General features: G+C 41.5%; 1 protein-coding gene across 1 annotated transcript; it reads right to left on the reverse strand.

Annotated features, from left to right (window-relative positions):
* Positions 1 to 623: 623 nt before the first annotated feature.
* Positions 624 to 10090, reverse strand: LOC114133273 (multidrug and toxin extrusion protein 1-like). Its single transcript, XM_027999032.1, has 17 exons — positions 9840 to 10090; positions 9371 to 9472; positions 9093 to 9161; positions 8831 to 8979; positions 8642 to 8684; positions 7979 to 8023; positions 7791 to 7888; positions 7615 to 7712; positions 7392 to 7505; positions 6859 to 6926; positions 4243 to 4351; positions 4076 to 4151; positions 3537 to 3606; positions 3322 to 3454; positions 3100 to 3194; positions 1969 to 2070; positions 624 to 1327 (listed from the first exon to the last, which is right to left on the reverse strand). Exons 1-17 carry the CDS (start codon positions 9945 to 9947, stop codon positions 1052 to 1054), a joined length of 1755 nt encoding a protein of 584 aa, XP_027854833.1. The 5' UTR covers positions 9948 to 10090; the 3' UTR covers positions 624 to 1051.
* Positions 10091 to 13522: the final 3432 nt, after the last annotated feature.

The raw sequence follows: 13522 nt of genomic DNA on the forward strand, positions 1-13522 counted from the left end.
GTGACAGTTTTAACAAATAAGAGCATTAAAACCAAACATTTTTTCTAAAAGTTACTAACTGCAGTTTTAATATCTATATCTACTATAAGATCCTGCTTACCACTAATTATTTTGGGGGTCATGGAGGAAAAAAGAGGTTTTCTGTCCTGTCGCAATAAAAACGTACGTGAAAGATTTTAAACGCTACTGGGACTAACTGGAAGTTTGCTGTTTGGTCAAACAAGAGTGAGATATTTGGCAAAAACCCCAAACTTTTCTGACAGAACACCAAGCTACTGCATTGCTTAGGCATTTTTAAGTGCAATGATATTTAAAATAAAAAGTGGTGAGTTTCAGAAAGTTGAAAGCAGGTTATTAGTAGACCTTTCATCTGAACAAAGGAGACCATAAGATAAAAACGAAGATTTTTGGGAAATCTATAGAGATTGTGAAAAGAGGAATTGTCAAAGTTTCCCTTCCTCTGTTTGCTCCAACTTCAGGAGAACTTTAGAAGATTTAGTGCTGTCCTACACTGCCAAACCGGTAGTGTCAGACGGTAGTACAACTTATTGGCAACGGCTCCAAGATGGTTTATAATTCTCTGCAAAATAAATACAAATTGAACACTGAAAGGACAGACGACGTCAGCTTAAAACAACCAGCTTTTATTGGCTCAAATTAAACAAGTGTAAACATTTTTGCAAATTACAGGCTAAATAGAGATGTGTTTTCTTGCGGTTAGGTCTTGTTATTTTTATAGTTGCTTTGAGAAGTCCCAAAATCACAAGCACGACACAATCTCTGCTTAATGGATCGTCGAGGTTAAGTTCGTCTTTTGTTAGGTGACAAATTTGATCAGCCATTTAACCTCTTAAAGCCCTAAGCAGGATAAAGTGTCTATGGAAACTTGGTGAAAAAAAAGTTCTATTTTATTTCTAAATCAGATTATATATTTATGGCACATTAATTTCCCTCATTTTGAAATAAAAAAAAAATCTGCAAGGACTTTTTACCTGTTTTTAGTCCATAAATACTCACATCTGACTGAGAATTAAGATACCACATTTCATTTTTAGAGGACAGGTGAGGAAATTGTGTGAGGAGTAAATGTTGTATTGATCCCGTCAAGAGTAGAGTTGCTTCCAATCTCTGGCAAGGGGACCAGGAAGTGGACGGCTGTTCCCACCGCCAGAAAGGCCAGCGCCGTAACCATGGTGAGGCCTCGCCTGATGATCAGCTGGGTGGTGGAGAGGCGGCCGCCCTTCTGCCGTCTCACCTCCTGCTCAACCCGTGTCTCACTGTTCCCGTCATGTTGCTGGGTTTTCACAGGTGTGCACCCCTTGGTGGACTTAAATAAAAAAAAATATAGGGAATTGATAGCAAATCAGCTTAGACTGCTAAAGGAGCAGTATTGTGTTTTCCAGACAGATAGTGCTCTTTTATAGTAAATAAAGTAACTGTTACCTTCAGTAGCTATAAAAATGTTGTTTTTATGTCTGTAAAAAAATTTGACTTTGATATTTAACACCTTGAAATTGGGTCTCTGTCTCTTTAAGAACACTTGCTCTTTCTGAAACTCCGCTTTCAGGAAGTCATCACAACATGGCTCTTCTATTAACCCTTTAAACAACATTTTTACCAGCGTTGCTCTGAGAAGCACCTCATATGATGAGCTCAGCTGACGTGCAGTTCAGCAGGTGTTTGCTAATTGCTGCAGGCTAGTCTGGTAGCTTGAAACCTACAGCCCCGAGGAGGAAGAGCGCCGCCTTCAAGAGCTAATCCTTGAAGGCGGAGCTAGGGCCACCCAAGCGTTTTGCACAGTCAAATGGTTGCCATAGGAGAATAAACGATTTCTCAAACATGCATGAAAGAGTCAAAGCAACACTCTAGGTGTGGTTTTGATGAGGGATTAACATTATAGCATGATGTAAAGCTCAAAAAAGTCGGTTTTACAAAATACTGCCCCTTTAAAAATAGCAGGTGACTTACATTTTCATTGTTTGATGCTTGACCGTAAGCTGTGCTGTTGTCTGACGGGTCATCTGCTCCTACCAGAGTCAGGTGAGTCTTTTTCATGGCCCGTTTTACCGCCTGGAAACAAAAGCATGACCAAAATGTAGCAATTAGCCTTTTACTGTATGCTTTATAATTGTGTAATGAAGGAGGAAGGATACAAGGGTTTTCAGTACTTCACACAAGTGTGGCATTTATTTGTATTCAACCTCTTTTGTTGTTGTTTTTATTAACTCTGAAAAAACAAACAGAATTACGAAGACCAGCGTACACAACATGAAAGTGAAGGGTCAGGTTATAAAACAACATCCCCACATTTAGACCTCTGACAGAGAAATGTTCAATCCGTCATCTGAAAATGGAAGCAGTAGCTATACCAAAATTGCACACCTATCAGGACACGGCTGTCCACTTGAACTGACAGGCTGAGAAAGACGAGGACTGTCAGAGAGGCAACTCTAACTCTTGAGAAACTGCAGATCCGTAACTAACTGTCATGACGGTTGCTATGGAGTTGCTCGCCTCCAACCTGCATTGCAACTATTACTCTATTACAGAAGAATTAATGCTTTTGCAGGCCACTGTATGTTAGCAATGCGCTCTAAAGTTGTGTGCTACTGGATATTTTGGTACTGATCCAACAACAAGTAAATACTTAGCTAATATCACCGATACCAAGACAGATACCAACACTTATTATTGAAGTAAATCATCAAAATTTAGACCATCACACATTTTTTTCTTTGAATTGTTTTGCTAAAATTGGGTGTCTTTATTGTAAACACCCAAAAAAACAAACAGTGTAGACATTTTTGGGTGTCTACAAAATACTTTAATGCCATGTTTCCATGACAAACTGAAAAAACAAAAGAACAAAACAAACATTTGTGCATAAACAACGTACAACGTACTAAAAATGTTTAGTTTAGAGCTACAATGGAACAATAAAATAACATTTCAAGAGGGCATCTGAAACTAAAGTATTGATTTTTATCTCAGTAGTGTCAATCCGATACCGATTTGATATTGATTTTATCCACATTGTTGATAAATCCGCCCACCTCTGACATGCGTAGTGACTGTCAAACTGCTAGAAAGTTGGAATACCTCTTCTGTCATTTTCTTCCAGTTCAGCCTGAAGATCACAATAATGTAGAAAGTGGAATGCAGGACAACACAGATGAGCAGCCCAAGCCAAAAGCCTGCAGAGAAAAGACAAATGGTTCTGTCAGAAGCACAGCAGGCCTCGCTTGTTACGACCTTTGTTTCCTGTGCAAACACAAATTTGCCCTAAACGCTGGCGAGAACAGTTCCACTTCACAGACTTACCTAAAACTCTCAGCTTTGCGACAAACATCAAAACCACGCTCATCGTCAGCCCCACGCAGTAGTATGCAATGAAATTGGCCACAGCTGGTATCCTCTGTTTGCCTGTGCCCAAGAAGATGCCGGTGCACACACACTGAGAGGACAGGAGACGCACATGTGAGACTTCTGGCTCGGTACGGCAAACAGATTTGCTCTGCATGCAGTGACTCACTCACCACGAGGCCGTCAAAGAGCTGGAGGAAGCAATATGCAGTCATCAGGTTCGACACAATTCTCGCAATATTCCTGAAATTTTTTTTTAAAAGGATTACATTGAAATATTCACTTTGTATTACAGAAAGATTTTTACAAATGAGAACATTTAAAGTTTGTGATTTTTATCTTTTAATGTAACCCCACGCTCTCTGCTAGCTGCAGCTAGCATAGCCTGTTCTGAATGCTCAAGCTAGTTAGCATGACCACTCATAAAGGTGAATAAATAGTTTTTCTGTGACAGTAAATTGCTTCCCCTCTAGTGGGACATTTAGCATGGCATACATGAGGATGATTTACAGCGCTATGACCCTCTTCCTGTCTCTGATTGGTTGTTTTTGGTACGAAGTGGTGCATTTCTTCAGCGCAGGGAGAAGGTGGAGGAGATCAATCTTTTCACAGGTTGTAAGTCTCATGACATTCTGTCACAACATACAAATATGTAAAACAAAACATTTTTTAATAAAGGTTACATACTGCAGCTTTAACTATACAGACTCACTCATCAGAGGTGAAGATGTGACCGATGACTGTTTTAGTGCAGCCAAGCACAACGCCTTCGACGAGGGCGAAGGAAACTGGAAAATAAAAAAGAAATGACAAATTTATCAAAAACTATAAAGCAGATAATGAAAACAATATGATTCATTTTGCAATGCTTGATCTCACCTGCCAGACTGAGCGACAGCTTGCTGGCGAGGAGAGCTCTGGCGGTGTCTCCTGCACCCAGAGCGTTGCCCACACGCGCACAGGCCGCCGCTTGAATTCCAAGAGGGAACTACAGATCCCAAATTATGGAAAAATAAAACACACAACTGACATTAACAATTGGCTAAATATAGATAGATAGATAGCATTTATTGTCATTGAACAGAATTCAACAAAATTTCCATTGCAGCTCCCGTGCAAAAGGTCAAATATATACAGTATAAATAAGCAAACACACAATAATAATAATGACAATATATGCAACTAAATTAACTAAAGGCACTCAACCACACCAAAGAAGTAGCAGCAGGTCCAATTATGGCAAAGTACAGATGATGTGACAGTGCAAAGTGCAGAACAATATGGCTGTGTGGGGGTGGGGGATATGTATGTGTGACTGCGAGGTTATGATATGTGTGGGAGGGGGGGGCGGCAGGGAGTAATGGCTCTGACGGCTGTGGGGAAGAAACTGTTTCTCAGTCTATTTGTTGTAGTCCGTATATTCCTGTACCGCTTGCCTGATGGCAGCGGCACAAACAGTCTGTGGCCCGGGTGGCTGGAATCCATCGCTATGGATCCAGCTCTCTTCTTGACCCGGTCTGTGTAAATGGAGTCCAGGTCTGGGAGGGGGCATCCCACAATGCCTTGTGCTGTTCTCACCACCCGTGTCAGTTGTTTCCTCTCCAATGCTGTGCAGCTACCATACCACACAGTCATGTTGAGGCAGAGGATGCTCTCGATCATCGCCCTGTAAAAGTTCACGAGCAGCCGTGAGGAAAGTCCAGCCCGTCTCAGTTTCCTGAGGAAGAAGAGCCTTTGTTGTGCTTTCTTCACCAGGTGGGAGGTGTTTGTGTTCCAGGAGAGGTCAGAAGTGATGTGGAGGCCCAGGAACTTGATGTTGTCCACACGTTCCACCACTTCTCCATCTATGAGAAGGGGAGTGTGAGCCGTCCTCCTGGACCTTCTGTAATCCACAATGACCTCTTTGGTCTTCCCTGTGTTCAGCACCAAGTTGTTGGCTGAACACCACTGAGTGAGCTGCAGAATCTCCTCTCTGTAGTGGGTCTCGTTGTTGTCTGAAATGAGACCCACTACTGTTGTGTCGTCCGCGTACTTCACGACTGTGTTGGTGGGGTGGATGGCCACGCAGTCGTGTGTAAACAGGGTGAAGAGAGCTGGGCTGAGCACACAGCCCTGCGGCGTGCCTGTGTTGAGGACCAGTGGGGACGATGTTGAGCCACTTATTCTCACCACCTGAGGCCTGTTGGTGAGGAAGTCTCTGATCCAGTGGCACAGTGAAGCGGGCAGCCCCACCTCGAGTAACTTCAGCACCAGCTTGTCTGGGATGACGGTATTAAATGCTGAGCTGAAGTCTACAAATAGCATCCTGACGTAGGAGTTGGGATGCTGCAGATGGGTCAGGGCTGTGTGCAGAGTGATGGAGACAGCATCCTCTGTTGACCGGTTCGCTCTGTAGGCGAACTGAAGGCTGTCCAGGTTTGCGGGGATGAAGTCTCTGATGTACCTCAGAAGAATCCTCTCAAAGCACTTCATGATCACCGGGGTCAGAGCGACGGGCCGGTAATCGTTCAGGCTGGTGATGGACCTCTTCTTCGGTACAGGGATGATGGTGGAAGACTTGAGGCACTCAGGAACCATGGCGAGCTGCAGGGACAGATTGAAAATGTCCAGAAACACTCCTGCCAGCTGGTCGGCGCAGGTTTTCAGCGTCTGGCCTGACACCTTGTCCGGTCCTGGAGCTTTGTGGGTGTTGATCGTCCTCAGGGTGGACGTCACCTGATACTTCTGTAAGACGAGGGGCTGGTGCTGCTCTTCCAGTTGGGGTAGATGTACGGCTTCTCTGCTGCCCGCCGTGTCAAAGCGGGCAAAGAAACTGTTTAAGGTGTCAGGCAGGGTGGGGTCGCGGCTGGTCAGCTGAGTGCTGTGTTTGTAGTCCGTCATGATTCTAATGCCTCTCCACATGCTTCGGGGGTTGTTGTTGATGAAATGTTCCTCAATCTGCTGTTTGTACTGGAGCTTGGCCTGCTTAATACCTTTTTTATAACCAGAACTGCACTGGTTTTTATACATTGTAATTGTTTTTGATTCAGTAGTTTTTAGTACATTTTTGATCATTTTATTGTACTTATTATTTACTGTTACACATACTGTTAATAGTCCTTCAAGCAATGAGTGTTGCGAACAAGCCAACTTTGTCAACATTACGCTAATGTGGAAAAAAAAAAATTCACAATTGCAATGTTTCCATGTTTTGTGAAATAAACAAATTTTGATACGGACAAAAAAATAAATAAAAAAACACCTCATCCTAGCGCCAAAACTTGTGTAATTATATGGTCAATGAAAATTCAGATAAAAATTAAAGCATCAGATTCTCTTGATTTATGTTTCTTTATGTTTCTGTCCCTATTAAATAAACAATAGCATAAAAATAATTTAAATAAACACATAAAAGGTTTCTCTGCAAATGCTGAGGTCAATCCGCAATTATTGTTTGAGTTAAAACTACGATTTAACTCCCTAAAATATGGGATTTTAGAACTCCATAACCTTTACCATGTAAGTGATGAAAGCGATCATTATCACAGCATGTTGGGCTGCCAGCTCGTCCTCACTCAGCATTCCTGATTATTACAAAAAAATATATAAATATGAGAGATGACGGAGAGACTGAGGTAAGTTTAGCCACTCCTTGTTGCTAGACAACAATGATCATGTGACCAAATAGTTAGATAATTGAGATTGTGAAGATGAAGTTGTTAGACTTTTATTCCTTAAAAAAAGAGGAAAAAATAAAACATTTCCACTCTTAAAAGTGAATTCCGTCAATCATAAGTTTTATAAGAATTGGGTTAAGATATTTTCAAATTTTGTTTTACATATCAATTGTGCTATATATGAGCTACAACATAAAAAGCATAGCCTTTTAGCTCTGGACACAAATAAAGTTGAAATTGTAGTTTTGGGGGTAAGTTGAGCCATCTTCAAAAATGGCTCATCGTACCCTCAGTCTCTGCTACTGGTTTTCATTTCAAGCGGTTTTTGACAGAAGTGAACTGGTTGGTACCAGCTGTCCGCTGCAAAATTACCTGCAAAGAATCCCCCAAACTCATACACCCACCACTCAAAGCAAACCATCAGCAAGCTGGGGATGGCCAGCTTCATGTAGGATCCCCACTCCTGCAGCGATTCCACAGACCAGCCTGCAGGGGGAGGAAGACTCCTATTTATCCTTGGATGAGTTAAGTGAAGCCAAACACAAAAGAAACGAAACAAAAAAGAAGACAGCAGGTCAAAGCACTGACTGCTCACCTCCCCATGTGTTCACATGTAGCTTCTTCCACCAAATGTATGCAAACAGAAACACACAGATATAAATCTGCGAGAGAGTGTTGGCCGCTGCAGAACCACTGCAAAGAGAGTCGGGTCACACTCAGAACCTTGTGTGATTGTGAGTAAATGTTTTGGGACGTGTAAGGAACACCTACACAACGCCCAGATTCGCCCAGTGAAGGAAGGCGTAGTTTGTCGCCAGGTTGGCGACGTTCGCCAACAAAGCGGTGTACATTTGGGGCATGATTATTCCCTAAAAATGCAGGCATGCAGGTGTTGGTAGCGCCACGAGTTAAGACGACATTTTTCTTACAGAAATAATAAATACAACATCATAGCTTGCCTGGTTCTGCAGATAAGACACCTGAAGGTTATATAGAAACATGGCCTAAGAGAAAAGGAAAGAATAAAATTGGCGTTGAAGGCAGGATAGGGTCTGCATGCAGAGCCTAACTAAATTATTCATAACCCCTTTGTCAGTTTTTTGTACCTCTCGCTACAATCAGTTTTTCTGAGGTATGAATGTGTCTGTGAGCTTTAGCCATCCAGGGACTGATTTATTTATTTTCAAAGAAGAGCGTCTATGAACTTCCTTTGGATGAATCTCAATAAAAGTTTGTTCTGGATTCAACAATTTGAATTTTCAATTTGTATTTGAGAAAAGATTTTAAAACCAAGCTGCTATTTTTCTATCCACTTCACAATTACGTACTTCTTTTGTATGCATGATTGAGCTGAATTTTATTTTATTTTTTTCGGTAAAGTGACAACATTTGTTCTGAGTTGGCACTATGCGAATAAAAAAGGTTTTATTTTGTGTTGGTCTGTAACACCAACATGGGTTGATGGTTGTAACATCTGCAGCCAGAACTGCAGATGTTTTGGCTGCGTCATAATGAACAGTGGGGAAAAAAGCTAAAGGGGTATGAATATATTCTAGCTAACTACATAACTAGAAATCACAGGAAGTCGAGGCTCAACATGTCAAAGGAAGGTGAAAACTTACTGGTACTGCAGGAATAAAAGCTGTCATATACAGCTGGGCTACTCTGAAAATATGAAACAGTGGCTTAAAACTAATGACCAGATTGTTCACTGCAATATTTCAGCACACAGAGCTAATCTTAAAGTTCAGATTTTGCTACGAATAAACAATGACTTGGTGGTTTGAGCAGCTTCAGCGTCATGTAGTTACCTGGCCACCTCGGGTTCCTGCCCCATGCACAGCAGGATGGCCTCGGCGTTAATGAGCAGCCCCCAGCAGGGCAGGCAGAACAGCAGCAGGATGATGATGCCCCGCTGCAGGATCACTCCCACCCTCAGCAGGTTCTGGCCCCCGAACGTCTGGCAGCACCGCACAGGCGGCAGTAATCATTCAGCGAAGCGCAGTAATGAATAGTTAGGATGTGAAGTCAGTTAAAAGCGAGTCAAGAAATATTAACACCAAGTTTTCAAACCTGGGACACCAGCGTGTCGCAAGCCAGACCCAGACCGCATCCCGTGGCTGCCGTGGTAACGTTAATGGCCTGGAATCAAGTCAAAGCATACTTTTGTACACTTTACTTAGGCGCTCCTTGTTTTTTGCTAATATTCTCACTACTTATGACAATTTAAACTGATTAAAACATTAGTTTTAAGCAGTGTCAGTAAAACGTGAGTCACATCTCAGGTCATTTTTGTGTTTGTGTTTATAAAAACGTATTTTAAAAAAATATGATAGAATATGAGCACTTACTGCGGAGGCTAATCCATAACCAGCCATCACATCATTTCCCAGGCGCCCGCAGAACATTGTGACAACAAATGGAAGCAGGTAATGGAGGATTCTGGAGAGCAGCTACAAACACAAACATGATTTGTGGAGCAGGCGGCACCAACACACATATAAGGTAGAAGGTTTCATATTCTATCTATTATAACTCCAATTACTCTGTACAGCTGTCTTTACACGCGCACACACACACGCGCACACACACACACACACACACACACACACACACACACACACACACACACACGCACACACACACACACACACACACACGCACACACACACACACACACACACGCGCGCACGCCGTCAGGAAAACCCCACTAAACATGAATCTAGCCGTGGCTAAAAACACGCCACTATAACTCAGTTCTCCTCCTAGAAAAATATTGATGCACTCAAAAATGAATATATTAGCTGAAGCGTTTCTTACCAGAGGCCCCGTCATCCTCAGGATGTGGTAGAGCTCGTCTCTGCAGGCAGCGGGAACCTTGTTGCGCACCCATCTGCAGCAGAAAAGCCTGTCACTGGACGCATCCATGTTTGCAGCAGCAGATGTTAAAGCAGGTTTTATTTGATTTTTCTTTTTTTTCTTTTTTCAGACAGATGTATCTGTCCTGTCTGTCATCTGCTGAGGTTGTGATGCTGTCCAGTGACGGTTCCTGCTGCTGCTCTGGAGAGGCGTCTGAACATGGGGGAAAAAAGTTACTAATTGATCAACTCAAGGTCGGCTTCGCACTTTGTCAGGTCGGACTTTCTGGGAGAAATAACCTGACAGAAAAATAATTATTAGCAATTGCATACAGTTGGTAATTTAAAAATTATATCTTCATTTAATAAGATTTGCTTGCAAAAGTGTTCAGGCACTTGGAATTTTATACATTGTTGACATTTTATGGGATAGGCTAGGGGTCTTCAACCTGTGGCGCTGGAGCCATAAGTGGCTCTGTGGTCCTTCCACATCAGCTGCGTCTCCATTACAAATGTGTGAAATCTGAAGACAGTTTGCTGCACTGCATTTCATTTAGGAGTTTTAAAGTAACTAAAACTATGTATTGTAAAAAGCTCTACCACGCTTTCCTTTCAGAGTTTTCCCACTACTTTGTGTTGGCCTCTCTCGTGAAATCTTAACTGGATACAACATGTAAAAAGAAGATGCTCAAGTAACGCAATGTCAGCTAACACAAGAAGAAATGTGGTGTAGAATTTAACTTCACAGCTTTGACCTAATTTAGGAGTTTTCTGCTATCACGTTGACGGTAATTTGAAGGCAATTAGCTGCTACTGTGGTTAGCATACTAAACAAGCATAACTTGCCCTGTCGTCACCCCTGTTGTTGTGGATAATGTGTGAACAGCCGCTAGAAGTGAGAGTCATGACTATTCATGAAAACCCTGTGCATTTTAATGGCTACACCAGCTTCTTTTGAAGGATGTGGATAATCCTTATAAATCTCCATCACCGTCGGCTGACGTGTTCACTAAAGTGTTTGGGAGTATAAAACATTAATGTGTCAGATGGCTCGGAGTCCCTCTGGAGAATACTGGAGTAAACCAGTGAGTACTTTGGCAACATGGAGAATGAGAAGCAACCTTATGCCAGTATCAAACTAAAAAAAAACTAAAAATCAGCCATTTGAGGTTGAGTCATAACATGTAGAACAGCTGCGCTGCCTCGACTAACAGTGGATCGAATTTTGGAAAACCCTTCGAAGGATACCAAGATTTTTTTGCTGGATTTTTATTAAAGTGCAGTTAATGCATATACTAAATATGCATAAAGTTGCAGCAATGTTTTATAGGCCTACATGATATACATCGGAATCGGACAATGTTAGTCTTATTTTTCAACATATCGGTATCAGTTCGATAAATAAAACTGGGCTGATATTACAAACAGATATTTATTTCCATCTTGTTGCCGTTTGTTTCTGGAGGGGAAGGGAAGGAGGACGGTCATGTGGTTTTTGTTTGGTCATGTGATAGCAGTAGTGATGCACCAAAGGATTGTGGGAGGATTAACTCAAGGTGTATATATTTATGTACAACATCTTTGCGTTCAAACACTTTGTGTTCTTGCCACTGACGAGAATTAAAATTTGTTTCCGTAATAGTTTTGTTTTTCTTTTTTTACGGTCATTTTTAAAGATGAAAAATGACTGAAAATAAATAAAAATGTCAAATCTCAAATGTCGCTTATCGGCCATTACAGCAATATTAATATCGGATATCAGCCCATATTTCATATTGGTGCATTTCAGATTTTTTATGCTGTTAATGTGATTTACAAGAACAAGTCAAGAAATATAAAAACTATTGCATGTATAATTTTTTTCCAATTAAACAATGTTAGTTGTCTCATTGATTGTGAGTGGCGGATGTTCAAAAGATCTGAGAGATCTTCAGAAGATGCTACGATTGACGCTCTTGAAACTGAGAAGCAGAAGTTTGTCATCAATAGGAATTTAACTGGTAGACAAAGAAGCTGTGGAAGAACAGCTTCCCAGAAAGATGTGATTAATGGAGAGAGTTTTAGTGATAAAACGATGAGCGGGATGAAAAATGCTACAGAGCTGAAAAAAAGTCTGGGGGAAAAAAGCCAACTCTTCAAGTCCACTTTATCCATAAAAAAAGAGAAAGAAAGTGCTCAACTATCCGCTTTTTAAATTATTTTCTTTTTGTTTAAACCGCCCTCAACTGTCCACCAGCGCGAAATGAAGAATCTTCTAGAGAAGAAGGCGGGTTGGGCTTGAAAACATCTCGTGAGATTTTCGAAATAACACAAAATAAAAAAAAAAATTTTAAAAATGTTTTACAGAATAAAATTTTCCCGGTTAACCGATTCATTTTAATCATGGTTAATCCGATGAATCGTAATTTGGGCTGATGTGTTGACTCTTTTGAACCAGATGAAGCTAAAACTAGCACTTGAGGTTTTACAGACAACAATTTTATTTATCTTAAACGCTGAATGTAATTGTTTTGTGCATTTCATTTTCACTTACTGAGAAGGACAGAAAATTTTAATGAAAAGAAAATTTCCCCGGGGGAGGAGGCCCCAGGGACGACCCAGGACACACTGGAGGGACCGTGTCTCCCGGCTGGACTGGGAACGCCGCGGGATTCCCCCGGAGGAGCTGGAACAAGTGGCTGAGGAGGGAAGTCTGGGCCTCCCTTCTGAAGCTGCTACCCCCGCGACCCGACCCTGGATAAAGCGGAAGAAAATGGATGGATGGATGGAAGAAAATGTTCTCATTTATTGAAAAATTTCCTTTTTGAGTTGTATACTCCGGTTAATGATTAATTGATTATTAAATTAGTTCTTTCAATAATCGATTAATCACGATCTGGGCTGATATGCTACTTTTTTCCTTAATAATTCAATAATTTTTTTTTTTTTTTTTTTTTTTACAATATTTGAACCAGATTAAGCCAAATCTATGACCCTTGAGGAGTTCTGGGTAGATAAAGAACGGGGGGGTTTTATTGTACAGTTTTTGCTTAATTTCTGAAAAATGTCCTTTTTGAGTCTTATACTCCAGTTAATAATTAATCAGTTGTCAAATTAGTTGACAGTTACATCAATAATCGATTAATCACGATTAATCTGATTAATAGTTTCACTTTAGCTGTTTTTAAATGGTTTGATTTGAAGTTTTTAGAGTATTTGTGAGGATATAGCGTTTTGTATGTTTTTCTGTTCATTTAGTTCCTGTGTAGTTTCGTCTTCCCCTTGATTCTCTCCAGCTGCCTCTTGTTTCCCTGATCATTCCCGAGTGAAAAATCCTGCTCCCTGTCGGGACCTTGTCTTTGTCGTCATAGTCTTTGTCATCAGTCCTCGCAGCGTGTCTGAGCTCGTCGCCTCATTGTTCACCGCCTGGATTTCTGTCCTCTTCGTGTTTGTCATTAAAACCATCGTTATTGCACATCAACCTGGGTCTACGACGTCCATCGTCACCAACTCATGACAGTATTACATGCAGTTTTCAGGGATAAGGTCTACCTGTGAGGCTGGGTGTTGAAGGCGACAGCGCCACCGGGTCATTCAAGGAGTTCATTTCAGCTCCATCGCGCAGCCAGATGACCTCGACCAGATCTGGAGGTCCGTGAGCCACAC

The sequence above is a fragment of the Xiphophorus couchianus genome, chromosome 18, assembly GCF_001444195.1.
Source record: "Xiphophorus couchianus chromosome 18, X_couchianus-1.0, whole genome shotgun sequence".
Taxonomy (NCBI): Eukaryota; Metazoa; Chordata; class Actinopteri; order Cyprinodontiformes; family Poeciliidae; genus Xiphophorus; species Xiphophorus couchianus.